Source organism: Acartia tonsa, chromosome 1 (assembly GCF_053477335.1).
Source record: "Acartia tonsa isolate MP-2025a chromosome 1, ASM5347733v1, whole genome shotgun sequence".
Lineage (NCBI taxonomy): Eukaryota > Metazoa > Arthropoda > Copepoda > Calanoida > Acartiidae > Acartia > Acartia tonsa.
In genome coordinates this window covers 3,400,669-3,414,627 of record NC_137260.1, presented here as the reverse complement: position 1 = coordinate 3,414,627, position 13,959 = coordinate 3,400,669, and the positions used below count along the sequence as shown (strand labels likewise).

Genomic DNA, 13,959 nt, shown 5'->3' with positions numbered 1-13,959 from the left:
TTGGCTAAAAACTTTGGGTACATACTACTTTTATTGAATTTTAATTGATTGGTTCCAATCTATTGATGTACAAACTTTTTAACCAATAATTAAATAAAAAATACTTACATTTAGAATTCTGATTTAGTATCTGATAAAGAGGGTATTATCCGTAAAGTTGTACTGAATTAGCTTTCAGTCAAATGCGCTTATTAAGTCAAACTTTTCATAACGGGATATTCTAATCTTATTTTATACAATTAGAAACTAAAATTTATTAAATATATTTTATCAATAATTGCTATACAATGAATTTAAATTAAACAAAGATTCCATTGTTAATGTGCCAGGGTGAAAAGATAAAATCAATAATTTTAAACATAAATTGTATATATTGGTATCACAGTGAACATATAAAAATTTGATAAAAAATAATGACAGCAAAATAAATATTTAAGAAAAAATTCATAAATAATGCCTTTCATAAGAAAATTGACATAAAATAAAAACACAAAAAAAGCTTTATATAGTGCCTTTAAAAAATGACGTCATACTGGCCTACCATTGGACAATTAAAATGTATACTGGCCAGTAATTGGTTATTTAGTCTGTGTATTGGCCTATCATTGGACATTTTTATTATATGACTTCATCTTTTTATAAAGAGCTTCAACAAAAAAAACAACATCATGGATTGTATTAATAAATGTAATGTTATTAATGTTTATTTAAATAGATCTGAATATTTCACATATTTTAGAAATGTTTGATTTAAAACCTAGAAAACTTTTGTTTAACAGAATTCACAACATTAATGGTATTGAGAACCATCTTTTCACCCTCAATATATGGCTCTGTGCTAGCTTTATAATAGTTTCTTTCACCGCCGCCATTTTGAACTCTATTGTCCTGCTGCCATTTGTTGTCACACTGGCCCGCCATGGAGGCATATTTATTGTTGTACTGACCTGCCGTGTATGCTGCCTGTACCACTGTTCTGTGCACAACTGGTGGGCTTTGGACGAGGGCAGCATCGGGTGACCGGGGGCCAGCTGACCCGGCCCGGCTGTATGACCGGCACTCCTCATACTGCTGGATAGGGGTGAATGCTTCTCTTGGCCGATAGGAGGAGCTTGTATGGCTTGACTGGCGACTTGATCTAGAATAAACACAAGGTTGAGTTGTTAGAAGACTTTCTGCTGCTATGTCAGGGATGTGACATAAAAAAGTTAATGTAATGGAAAAGCCTTGCAACTGTTTACCAAGTTCAGTTAGGACTTCCAATCAAAGGTTATCTTTTAGGAATTACTTGCCCTAATTTTGGTGATAAAACAACACGTTCCAGATACTAGATTTGTTGACCTATGTCTGAAAGTCATAGCTGTGCATTCTTTGCAATAAGATGCCCCTGGTAACTTGATGGAACTTCTATAAGATTTTAGGGCTTTACCTCAGTGTGTCTAGCGAGCACTGAACCCCTCCTTCTTGTTTCTAATCAAATTTAAGATAAGTGAGTGCAGGTGGAAGTAGTTTTTTTTCCTATGCATAACCCCTACCGGGGGCCCTGACCACGCAGGGGTTCTCTATCTATAATACAAAGTAGCTTGATGTCTGTCCGTCCGTCTGTCAGTAGGTCTGTCCCTTAAGATCTCAGTAACCACTGAACCGATCGGATTCTACTCTTCAGGGAATATACCTAATGGTCCTGTGGTGGTTTTAGGCTATTTTCCCAAAAAATAAAAAATTCCCCCTAATTTTTTTTGATGATGGGATGACGAAGATGAAGATCCTCAATTTTTTTTATGATGCAGATGATGAAGATCCACCTCATGTACTACATTTTTTTTATAGATTACCTCTTGGGCCAAAGCCCCTAGAGGCTAGGGGCGAAACCGCTAGTACGTACTTAATATAACCAGATCTATATACTTAGAGTGAAACCTTCGAAATTTTAAATGATGCAAATTATCTTTTTACCTTTTTACATTAGGTTCAAAAGCTGATTTCCGTTTGCTGAGTGGAGTCAGGATAAACTTAATTCCATCCTCTTGTAGGCACAGGCCTGATCCATCTTCTGATAGCTCATTACTATAATTGTGATACATTTGGATACCGGTTTCAGAACAATGGATAATTTTTTTTAAAATTTAAGCATGACTTTTTTTTGCAAAAAATTTACTAAAATTTTTTATTACATTTTGCTTATTAAGCTCTGACACTCTAGAAGTTTAATATAAGGAATAAATGGATGTAGAATATATGTGGAAAAGTGTCTTCAATTTAGCTTGCTAACATGAAACTCAATTATTGGTCAGTTGGTTCATCCAGTAGGTGGGGAGGGTAAGATGTTAAGGTGGAAATCATTATTTTAGCCTGCTGTGTGGTTCACTTTATAAGAGAACATAAAAATGTGGTGTAATATCCAAGTAATAATATATCCATTGATTAATACTTACTCAGAATTGTGGTTGACATAAATTTCTCCTGGACTGTCCTCATCATATCTTATCACTTTTTCTAAAATATAAATTATCATTTATTATCTTTTTTTGCCTCTTAAATGAGAAGATTTTCTACATTTAGGGTCTAAACGTCCTTCCGTTCTTTACGGATAGCTTTTTTCTATGCACGTTAGGCCCACTACAGACAATTTTCCATGAATTTAAATCATATAATTATTAACAGTTTTGTTAGCCCGGGCCTGCAGTCCATCTGGGCCAAAAAAATGGTTTCAATCTTGTAATTTTTCATTTAGATATTCTTGGAAAGCTGTCTATAATACGATGCGATAAATAACTATTACATATTTTTGAATAATATGTTGGTGTAAAAAGTACATATGATAATAGATAGATTGATTATTATGATGTTATTGTTATTAAAAAAATGTTATTGTACCTGCTTTCACAAATGCAGGATGTTCATTTCTATCACCAGAGCTTATTCGCCGCCTCCTCTCGTAATCTCCAACGGAATTTCCCGGCGAATCTGATCGCCGCCACCTAGAAGGCTCCGGCGAAACGGCTGGCGGATTTCGGCGGTTGCTGGCCTCGTGATCTAACGGTGATATGGCACGCCAGTGGCGTCTATGGACGTCAGGTGAACAGGCGTTTATACGACCAATTTCACGTTCTGGTGAATAAATTGGAGATATGTGCCTAAAAAAAAATATATATTAAAAATCATATAAATATCTATATACATGTGGCTGCGCCCCTCGCAAGTAAGGGATCTGTTATCATAGAGGGAAGAAACAGAAAGAAAATAGATTAAAACCATCCATGGGCATCCCTATAATGGAGAAATCAATCGGTTCAGTGGCTATTGTTTTCTTAACATACAGACAAAAACATAGGTGCCATTCTTAACGCCTCTAGTATGACCTGCTCAAGGCTCAAAACCCACAACATCCCGACAGCAAGCAGCACGCCACCATTTACGCTATTGCCGCGTGCTATATTTACAAAGGTGGTCATTTTTTTCGCGTATCTTTCCGTAAAGTTGTGTGTTACCGTTCAGTCAAATGCGCTTATTAAGTTGAACTGTTCTAAACTTAAATTATTTCATTTATCTATAATACAAAGTAGAACGATGTCTGTCTGTTTGTTTGTGTGTTTGTTTGTAGCGAAGGATCTCGCTAACCGCTCAACCGATCGGGTTCTCCTTTACAGGGTAGCTTCTCATAGTTCCCGGGAAGGTTTAAAACTATTTTCTTGGGGGGGTGGGACACCCCCAACCCCCCCAAAAATAAAAAATACCCCTCCCCCCCAAAAAAAATTCTTTTTAAAACTAAAAATAAAATAGTGGGGTCGACTAACCCCCCCCCCCCCAAAAAAAAAAATAATCCCCCCCCCCCAAATTTTTTTTTCTTTTTTTTTTTAAATCTAAAATACGAAAATTGGTTTGATCAAACCTCTTGGGGCAAAGCCCCTAGAGGCTAGGGGCGAAGCCGCTAGTGTATATATATTTGGTCATAATTACTAACAGTTTGACTTAATAAGCGCATTGAATAAACGGTAACAACCAACTTTACAGAAAATACGCAAAAAATTACCCCTTCTCATGTTTTTATAAATATAAATTTACCTTGGTAAAGAATTACTTTTAACCTCAGACCTGTTACCATATCTAAACATAAGAATAGTTATTTCTCAAATCAGGGCTAAAAAAACAGGTTTTAATCTTATGATTGTACATTTTTATATTCGTAGAAAGCTGGAAATAATACGATGCGAGAAATAACTATTCTTCTTTTGTGAGTTATATTTAGTTAACCCTTCTTTGTTTATTGTTCCACGCAGTGGCGTGTAGGAGGTTAAATACTCCTTTTTTACACCCCCCCCCCCCACCACTGTTCCTCTAAATACTCAAGAACCCTTGTTTATCCCATTTGATACGGTTTTAATCAGATCGAAGGAGGCTTCCTTGGTATGGAAATTACACTGGTACCCAAAATATTATAACAAAATTATCATATTTATTGGCTGAATAAATTATGATACTCTTTATTTCATACCTGGCACTTTGAGTTCTACAGAATACAGGATCAGAATATTCTTGGGCTGCCCTAAATACACAAAGTTGTACTTTTTATTTGAATCAGCGACAACGCCTCTAGAGGCCTTAAAGAAAACTTGAAAGAGAGGGGAGGATAAATTTACACTCTAATTTCAATTTTAGTTTTAATACAAAAAATTTTTAAAAAAATTGTTTGTAGGGGGGGGGGGGTGCTTGTCTTGGGAGGTACCAATAAGAAAGGAGAACCTATCGGTCATGCGGTTACTGAGATCGTACGCTTCACACAGAAGGATAAAACACACTATTTTTATGATTTAAAAAAAACTACCTTGAGATATGAAAATATTCCTCTTGAAAATCTGCAGCTGTTCTCATAGAGCTTCTTTTTCTACTTCTAGAGAAGTCATCCTTTTTAAATAAAATAATAATTAAAACAAAGTAAAAATATCAGCAAATTCATAATATTCATAATTAAAACTTTAATCAGTGTTTGTTAATTAAAATTGGTACTGTTAGGACTGTTTTGGTTATTTCCCTCAAAGTCGCTATCGAGCAGCACAGAGACCCCTCTCTACTTGTTTTGAAATAATTGGAAATATGAAGAGGGGTTGATTCTTTATCCTATACAAAATCCCTATGGAGTATTTACCTATAGTGTCCTTATCCCGGTGGCCCACCCTCTATCCAATAAAGCCTATCATTACCTGACCTAAAGTAAAAAAAGAGGAAAAACCACCTCCCTCCTCCACACTTCTTATTTTCAATTTATTTCAAAATAATGAGGGTGGGGGAAGTTTTGTACTTTCAGGGAAGTTATAATACTCCCCGCAGGATTGTGTATTTACCTGAATTCTCCTTATCCTAAGTTCTTCTTGACCCTCCAGATAGTCCAGAGATGGCAAGGATGTCCATTGACGTCCTTCAGGATCCAGATTTGCTCTGAAACATCACAAGTTACAAGATTAATGGTAGAAATTGACAGAGAGGGCGGGGACATTGGGCTGTTTATTACACTAGTCCCAAAAGTTTTAGAATAACATTTTTCTATGGTTCATTAAATTGAGTTTCTAAATGTTTCAATCGCTAACTGTAATCTATAGAAGGGATAATTTTGTGTATGATATTCGAGCCATTGTCATATCCTTTTAGATCCCTGAGAAATTGAAAAAAAATAAAGGAAAAATTTTGTAGAAGCGTACTTTCTATATAGCTGTTAATCAACAGTTAATTAAATACCAACTCATAATCTGCATTCGACACAGTCTACACTCCACAGTATCTTTGCAGGACGAACCCCAAACTGTCCCACTTTGAGAAAGACGGTTCCAGTGACGTCATATACATTTAGGGAAGGGGGGAAGAAAATCTCTTCCCTTTTCTTCCATCTCTTTTGAAGAGATTTTCTTCCCCCCTTCCCTTTTTCTTTCCCTAAACGTATATGACGTCACTGGAATCGTCTTTCTCAAAGTGGGACAGTTTGGGGTTCGTCCTTTGCAGTTCTTGCTACGAAATTAAATAATTTTCTTTTTACGCAGTCTACTAGTTTACTGTTCTTTTTAAGTTTTTTTACCTGGCAATAGTTTCCAGCATCCTCACTCTGTCCCTTATAGATACAGATTTACACAGCTGCAGCTCAAACTCTTCCTGATCATTCTCATCCCACTTCACATATGATCTATCCTGAATGGGAGCTACAGGTTTCCTGGAGCCCTGCACAGGTTCTGGTATGCCCACCATGTTCCACTGTCTGCTAGCTATGTTGCAACCTTCAAGTTTTGTCCATGCAAATAAGAATTTTGAAAAATTGTAATCTAGTTTATAAATGTAATAGATTTATCATCCTAAATGGTTACTCAATCATCATAATCTATCCAACTAAAATAGGAGTTTTTAGCAGACATAAAAAGTCACATACATATATGGACTTTAAAATATAAATTTATAGATGACTTAATGTATGGATGAAATGAAAAAATGAAAGATTGGTAAAATATGAATTTAGAAAAACTTAAAATACTTAGAGAACTCAAAAAAGATAGCAATTGAAATTTACTTATTTAGGAATAACAATTTCAATCAGACATATAGGTTGGTTTCCTAACCTAAACCTAATAATCATCTAATTATATGAAAGGAGAAATATGACTTCATGAATTAAATTAATGAAAACATTGATAGATGCATATTTCTTGTAAAATGTATGGACATCCCTTTGTTAAACGCCATTGTACAACTATTGTATCCTGTTGGGTAGTCAGTTAAACGCCTGGAGCCCTCTTTCTTTTTCAGGTTTGGCATACTGTTCCATTTTTTCCTAGTAATACAAAAAAAGACATTTATAAAAAATCATTAAATTTGTAAATACTTTAGTTATGCTCACTTCATTTCTTACTTTAGCTGCACCCCTATCATTTGAGGGCTCTGATTAAAAGTAGGAAGAGAATAACAGAAATATAGCCTAAAACCATCCAAGGGTCCAAATTTTCAAATAGAATAGCCTAAAACCATCCTACATAATCTTCCCTTAAATGGTGAACTTTATCAGTAGTAATTGAAATCTTATTGTAATTTTAATTTCTTAAAACTAAATTCTATTATTTGACAAGAGTGTTTAATATGATTTAATATAAAAGCATTACCTGTGATATTTATTTGAAATGTGCATGGTCTCTTTTTCTATTTTCTCCTGCTTTTCTTCCCAAAACTTTGCCATGCTTTTCACACAATTATCAGGAATTTCTAAAAATAATATCAAGTTTAATATGTAAGTTTTTATTCCAATGAATAAACTTGAATTAACAGTTAAAAAAGTTGTAAATGTTTCAGGTCTGTATCAATTTCCCTTATACTGCTCCTACCACTTTCTTCTCAAAACTAAATCTAACCTTATAAAAAAAAACATATTTTGGATTAAGAATTTGAACCAAATAATGTATATTATTCCAATTGCTAAAACAAACCTTTAGGAATTAGTTGCATATTTTCTTGGAAATCTGGTTTTCTAAGGCCTTCATATTGTCTTCTCATAGGATCAACTGGACTTCTATGGCGGGTGACTTTAAGTGTTTGAGAATTTACATTGCCAACTGGATATTCATGATTCTTTGGTATATTTACATATAATTCTTTGGTTACTGATTTTTTGGTTTCCTTGTGTTTAACAGGTTTTGGTAGATTTTCTATTTTTGGTTTGGCTGATTTTTCTTGATCTGTAAAATTATATTTCTTTTTAGTATCTTGTTTATCATCATTAGCATCTTTACCTTTCTTTATTCTTTCCTTGACTTCATGTTTAGTAGCATATTCAACTGGCTTTAGGTTATCAATATTAGCTTTATTTCTGATTTCTTGTTTAACAAGTTCAAATGTTTGAAAACTGGTTCCATTGTTATTTTCTTTGTGGTCAATGGTTCTAGCCACTGAGAAGGGATCAAAAGATTGGATTTCAGGAAAGTCTACATGAACTCCTCCATTATTATGTCCTGTAAAATATAAACAAATAGGTAAATCTTTAAAAATGATTTTTAACAATTAATTACATATAAAATAATTCAATTCAACTTAACCAACCTAGATCAGAATTTTGATTGTAAAAATCAGAGCTGCTCTCACCAGGAGTTGGTATAAACATAATTGTCTCATCCAGCCTTTAAAATATATTTATGGTTATTTGATAAATGTGTTAAAACATATTTAAGGTTATTGTTTAAGCAATATATGTATTACTGATGCTTTTACCTTTTAAATGGCTGAGAATTATAATCAAGAATGTGACTGTCTGTTGTTTCTGGCAAACTATGAAGACCTAAAATAAAATCAATAATTGTTTGTATATAGTAGTTTTTAAAATATATCAAAATAATTCAAGAAAGCACTAAGCAACTTTTTTTCATTCAATTAGAATCTCTCAAATACTTAACATTAAATCATTATCAAAAATTTAAGGTTAACCTGTTAATGAATCTTCAATTGCATCCACCCCAACTTCATCAACAGCATTAACACTTGTTTCTACAACAACAAAATAACTTATTTTATAATAATATACAAAAAAACCTCATTCATTATACTAGAGGCTACACCCCTAGAATCTATGGGCTCTGAATTCTGAACTATGAAGATTTCTCATTCTGTTAATACTTAATGAAATGAAAAACATACCTAGTGAAAAATCATCAGTATCTTCAAGAGTAACAATCTTACTCTTCTTGGGTCCATCAAATGTGTCTTCAGCAATTTTATCATTCATTGATGCAGTTATTTCCAAATGCTGCCTCATCTCTTCTAGAAAGTAATTTTTTTTTTGTATGTTATGATATCAGGTCGAAACAATGAGGGAGAAGGGTTTAAATAACGTATGTCCCCATCCCAAGGACCTTGTGCCAACTCTCAATTTGGTCTTCGTAAATCATATAATAGTGTCGGGAATATTAACACAGCCAAGTAAAGAAAAAAAATTTGCTAGGAGACAAAAAGGTCCTTGCAAAAGGAGGGCAGGTAATTATCTGTATATACATCTATACTATGGATATGTTATTATGCTAAAACAAAATTATCATTAAATAGAAATTAAGTTTCATTAAAAATGTAATCTTGTCTTGATCTTGTAAAAAAATTCACCTTTTTCTTCATCATCTAACACAACTTTGACCTCAATTTCATCACAAGTCTCATTACCTTCACTTACTTCATCTATGGTTTCCATCTTGATAGGTTTTCCTAAATATAAGTAAATGTTAGGAGTTCCAAAGGATCTGCCAATATCTGATTTTTTTTTTATTTTACCTTTTCCTTTCTTTGTTGAAGTTTCCTCCATTTCAATCTCAATAACTTCCTCATCAGAATCTTCATAGTCTAATCTTTCACACAGTTTAATGGCATCAACACCTAGAAAAAAAGATACAATGATTTACCTTACTTTTAATGGTAGACTTGAACAAACTTTTATAAATAAAAAATAGGAAATATCATGGCAAGAATTTGCAGCAGAATAAGTTGTATTGTATTTATATTTCATACCAATATCATCATTGTCATTTTCATCATCAGAGTCAACTGTAGAAATTTCTCCAAAATTTGGCATTTGTTTCATTGCTTTATCTTTAACTGGAGAATCCTGTGTTGTTATTTCCCCCAAATGAGGCATGAGTGTTGGTCCCCTTTCTTTTTCAAGGGAGTTTTCTCTGGTTAGATTATCATCAGTGGATGATCTGTCATTCTCAAGTGAGTCTTTTCTTGTAATATCACTAAGATGAGGAAATGATGATGGAGCCTTTTCCTTTTCCAAAGAATTTTCTCCTGTAACATTTCTTGAGGATTTTTCATCTTCCTGAGAATCTTTTCTTGTTATATCACTCATGTGAGGGATCAGAGAAGGTGCTTTTTCTTTTTCTAAAGAATTTTCTCTTGTTATATTTCCAGAGGATTTATCATTTTCAAGTGAATCCTTTCTTGTAATATCACCCATATGAGGAATGAGGGTAGGCGCTCTTTCTTTTTCAATTGAGTTTTCTCTAGTTATGTTAACTGGTGTTTTGTTACTTTCCAGGGAATCTTCTTGTGTAATATCTCCCAGATGTGGTAATGTCTTTCTGACTAGTTTTTCTTTGACATCTGATGTATTTTGTTTGGTATTGTCTTCTGATTCACCTTAAATATAAAAAGTAATATTTTAAAAGTAGTTTTTGAAGATTTAAAATTGGTTATTATTTAAAAAAATATAAATATAATATATAAAAAATTTAGTCAATTAAGTCTTAAAGTGGCTTACCAGATTCCAAAATATGCAAGGAAACAGAATTCTCCTCATTGTTTGCTACATTGCCATAACCTTCTTTCTTTCCATTAAGTTTAATCTCATTCTCTTCAATATGAAGGTCAATGAGACTATTCATATTTTTGTTTTCGTTACTTTCATTGACTTTGCTTAAGTGGTCACCTTTTGGTCTTGTTTCCAAACTAATTTAATAATTGATACTTAATTATAAAAAAGAAAATTTACAAAAGAAAATCTTTTACATATTCATAAAACATTTTATGTTATTTTTAAAGATAAAGTGTCAATTATTCCTGTCAGTATCATTATCATCAGATTTGTCAATCTCTACTGCTGCCTTTTCTATATTATCATTATCTTTGAAATCTTTTCTGTCTAATGTAGATCCAGGACTTGAAACTGGGGACTCTGGGTCAAAATCCTGTAATAATCAATATGATTTATATTTTATTGTTAAGTAAAAAACAAAATTCAATGTTTATTGATATTACCATAGAAACCTCTAATGAGTCTAGAGTGTCTTCATGAGCTGATTTTGCTTCAGATACTTCATCCACTTCTGTCTCCTCCTCTCTGCAACAAGATTCACTGTAAAAGCTGATTTTAGATTTCAATATGTAATAAAGAATTCCATTCTATACTTAATTGTTAATGAAAAATAATTATAATAGTTACCTTATGTCCTCTAAACTTGTTTGGCCACTAACTTTTCCTCTTTTGCTTGCTATATTCTCTATCTCATCACTAATCTGATTCTCAATCTATTAAAAAAAGAACAAATAATCCTATATAAAAGTAACATGATCTATGTAAGGATCTTGCTAACCACTGAACCAATATGGTTCTCCTTTACAGGGTAGCTTTTCATAGGTCTTGGGAAAGTTTATAACTATTTTAGAGGAGGTTACCATCACTCACCAAGAGAAATCTTCCCTAGAAAAAAATCATCTATTCCCCCCCCCCCCCCAATTCTTTTTGTATAAAATAGGGGATGTTCATGTTCTAAACTCCCAAAACTAAATTTCTGTAAAACTATCAAACACATTTCTTATTTTCACCTGTTGCTGGGCAAATTTCATTTTTGCCTTCATAATGTTTTGAATAGATTTTTCAGCCAAGAACTTGTCACCATCCACAATTAAAATTTCCTCATTTATATCAGCATCTATTGTATTTTCATTCTTGACTAAATTCATTTCAGAAGCTTCAGAAATCTTTTCAATTGATCTAAATAAAACATTTTTTATCAATTTAAAAACTGAAATATATTAATTTTAAGAAAATAAAAGAATTTAAAGGTTTTTTTGAATAAAATTTTTTTTACCTGGGTGCTGGAATTGGTGGTTTCTTTGCAACAGGATTATGTGCACCAGAATTCATTGATGTTATTGGTATATTTATAGGCTTGGAATCAGGAGCTTTTGTTGGACTGGGAGGCAGTTTTGGTGGCATGTGAATTATCTCATTTTTAGTATGCACACCATTACTTTTTGCCTCATATATTTCAATAAAGAAGGGTTCATCTTTAACAGCAACTGGTGCTTTTTTGATGGAACTCTTTCTTTTCATTGAACCATCAGGTGTTGAGGTGCTTGATCTTGATGATCTTTGTGATCCAGTTGGAGATTGACTTGTTGATCTGGAGGGTGATTGTAAACCTAATTTATTAGTTTTTTATTATATGAACAAAATATTACTGCTTAGAACAGGATGTCTATTTGTCTTTCTGTTTGTTTGGTTGTAATGAAGGATCTCGCTAACTGTTGAACTGTTATGGTTCTCCTTTATAGGGTAGCTTCTAATAGGTCCAAGGAAGGTTTATAACTATTTTAAGAGAGGGTACTACCACCCTCCCAAGGGAAATCGCCCCTAGATAAAAACTAACCCCCACAATTAAAAATTTTTTTTTTTACAAATTAAATAAAATTGAGGGGGGTGTGGTCAATTTATTTTCCTTTTTATTTTTAAATCCAAAAAAATGGGATATCAAATCAACTAACCCCTCTTCTAGTGCCATTAGAGGCCTCTAGGGGCGCAGCCGCCGCGCTGGTTGTAAAATAAAGTACCTTTTCTAGCATTCCTATTTCTAGGTGAACCCCCAGGAGATGACTTAGACCTCAATGGAGATCCTAAAGGTGATTTATTCAGTAAATTTGTTGGTGATATTACAGGAGATTGGCTGCTTGATCTTCCCAAGCACTTTAATGAAGCTGTCGGTGAACGACCACTTGATCTGCTTGTCTTAGATGTATAACTATCATTATCAAATGTATGTACTTCATAAGAATCAGTGTTATTATCATTATTATCCCTTCTGTATTGGTTATCATTAATGAATTGATTGTCCATAGCTGGTGATGTCAGTTCTTCAAAGCTCTGACGCTTTGTAAAACCAGGCGAAGACAGTGGACCTTCCTAAATACAGTGTGTTTTTTATGAGAACTTTTTTGAAAGCAATTTTACCCCACTTATAGTTATCAGAAGTTAATGATTAATGGCTTGTTTTCTTCGTTTTTTAATGCAATTAATAGAACACCGAAAAAATATTTCAGTTTTTATTTAAAAATTAAAGTAAAGTATAAAATTCAAAACTTAGGTGTCAACATCTAAAAATGGTTTTAGCGCATTTTTCTTATGCCTAAATCTTCTACCCTTTGCAAGAAAAAATTGGATTTTTTGTAGTCGACTTTTGGAGGCCAGTACTCCCTCCCTGGTTGAGATTTGAACTTCAAACTTTGATATGCTTTAGTACATGTTCCTAATAGTATCTGTATACATTTTTAGCTTTATATCTCCACTTTGAAGTGCTTAGCAGCCATTCTTGCAAAAGGTTGAATATTTGAGCATAAGAAAAATGCGCTAAAACCATTTTTAGATGTTGACACCTAAGTTTTGAATTTTAGATTTTACTGTACTTTTAAATAAAAACTGAAATATTTTTTGTTGTTCTATTAATTGCATTAAAAAACGAAGAAAATAAGCCATTAATCATTAAATTCTAATAACTATAAGTGGGGTAAAATTGCTTTTAAAAAGTTCTCATAAAAAAACACACTGTTCTAACAAAATATAGCAATTATTATATATGCAACTAGGGGTATTGGGGGGTAACTCAATATTATTTTTAGTTTTAGTTTCTAAGTAATATTCTCTAGTGTGGGTGGAGATAACCTCCCCCAAAATAGGTATAAACCTTGTCTGAACCCATAACTGTAAAGAAGAACCATATCATTTCAGCAGTTACCGAGTTCCTTCGCTACAGACAAAAAAGCCTGCTAAAGCCTGTTAAATCCTTACTAAGACTTGTATTTAGTGTACCTTTTCTGATACTAACTTTACCTGTAGTTCTATAATTTTAGCAGTAAGAACAGTGAGCCATCCTTGATATTCTGCCATAGAATCTGCTTCTAATACTAGCTTTATTCTTCCTCTCTGGGAGAATCAATCAATATTTTTGTCTGAGGCTATTTTGTCCAAGATCCAATGTTATGGCTATCCTTATAAATAAAGTAAGATGATCTCTGTATGTTTCTTTGTCTGTGTGTCTGCCTGGACTATAGGACATCGCTAATTACGGAACCGATATGGATCTCCTTTACAGGATAGCTTTACGTAAGTCCTTTTATAACTATTTTGGGGGATGGTACCATCACCCTCAAAAGACAAATCACCCTTGAAAAAATTAT

At 33.1% G+C, this 13,959-nt stretch overlaps 2 protein-coding genes across 2 annotated transcripts; both read right to left on the bottom strand.

Annotated features, from left to right (window-relative positions):
* Positions 1 to 247: 247 nt before the first annotated feature.
* LOC145329753 (uncharacterized) lies at positions 248 to 6,260 on the bottom strand. The gene is made up of 9 exons (XM_080174168.1): positions 6,068 to 6,260; positions 5,343 to 5,436; positions 4,826 to 4,905; positions 4,496 to 4,546; positions 4,066 to 4,107; positions 2,878 to 3,137; positions 2,436 to 2,496; positions 1,957 to 2,067; positions 248 to 1,138 (listed from the first exon to the last, which is right to left on the bottom strand). Exons 1-9 carry the CDS (start codon positions 6,232 to 6,234, stop codon positions 751 to 753), a joined length of 1,254 nt encoding a protein of 417 aa, XP_080030294.1. The 5' UTR covers positions 6,235 to 6,260; the 3' UTR covers positions 248 to 750.
* Positions 6,261 to 6,651: 391 nt separating this feature from the next.
* LOC145320743 (uncharacterized) lies at positions 6,652 to 13,701 on the bottom strand. The gene is made up of 18 exons (XM_080162833.1): positions 13,613 to 13,701; positions 12,340 to 12,688; positions 11,598 to 11,931; positions 11,332 to 11,500; positions 10,949 to 11,034; positions 10,765 to 10,861; positions 10,569 to 10,694; positions 10,268 to 10,457; positions 9,517 to 10,146; positions 9,283 to 9,384; positions 9,118 to 9,216; positions 8,659 to 8,781; positions 8,449 to 8,508; positions 8,236 to 8,302; positions 8,068 to 8,144; positions 7,458 to 7,979; positions 7,137 to 7,236; positions 6,652 to 6,811 (listed from the first exon to the last, which is right to left on the bottom strand). The coding sequence occupies exons 1-18, from the start codon at positions 13,667 to 13,669 to the stop codon at positions 6,652 to 6,654; spliced, it is 3,348 nt and encodes a 1,115-aa protein (XP_080018959.1). The 5' UTR covers positions 13,670 to 13,701.
* Positions 13,702 to 13,959: the final 258 nt, after the last annotated feature.

Excerpts from the sequence above, each read along its gene's own strand:
- LOC145329753 (XM_080174168.1), bottom strand. The coding sequence starts at position 6,234 with ATGGTGGGCATACCAGAACCTGTGCAGGGCTCCAGGAAACCTGTAGCT. Across the intron at positions 4,906-5,342 it reads TTAGGATAAGGAGAATTCAG|GATGACTTCTCTAGAAGTAG; the intron begins GTAAATACACAA and ends TTATTTAAAAAG. Across the intron at positions 4,547-4,825 it reads GAATATTTTCATATCTCAAG|GGCAGCCCAAGAATATTCTG; the intron begins GTAGTTTTTTTT and ends TTGTGTATTTAG.
- LOC145320743 (XM_080162833.1), bottom strand. The coding sequence starts at position 13,669 with ATGGCAGAATATCAAGGATGGCTCACTGTTCTTACTGCTAAAATTATA. Across the intron at positions 10,862-10,948 it reads ACAAGTTTAGAGGACATAAG|TGAATCTTGTTGCAGAGAGG; the intron begins GTAACTATTATA and ends CAGCTTTTACAG. Across the intron at positions 8,782-9,117 it reads GTTAGATGATGAAGAAAAAG|AAGAGATGAGGCAGCATTTG; the intron begins GTGAATTTTTTT and ends ATTACTTTCTAG.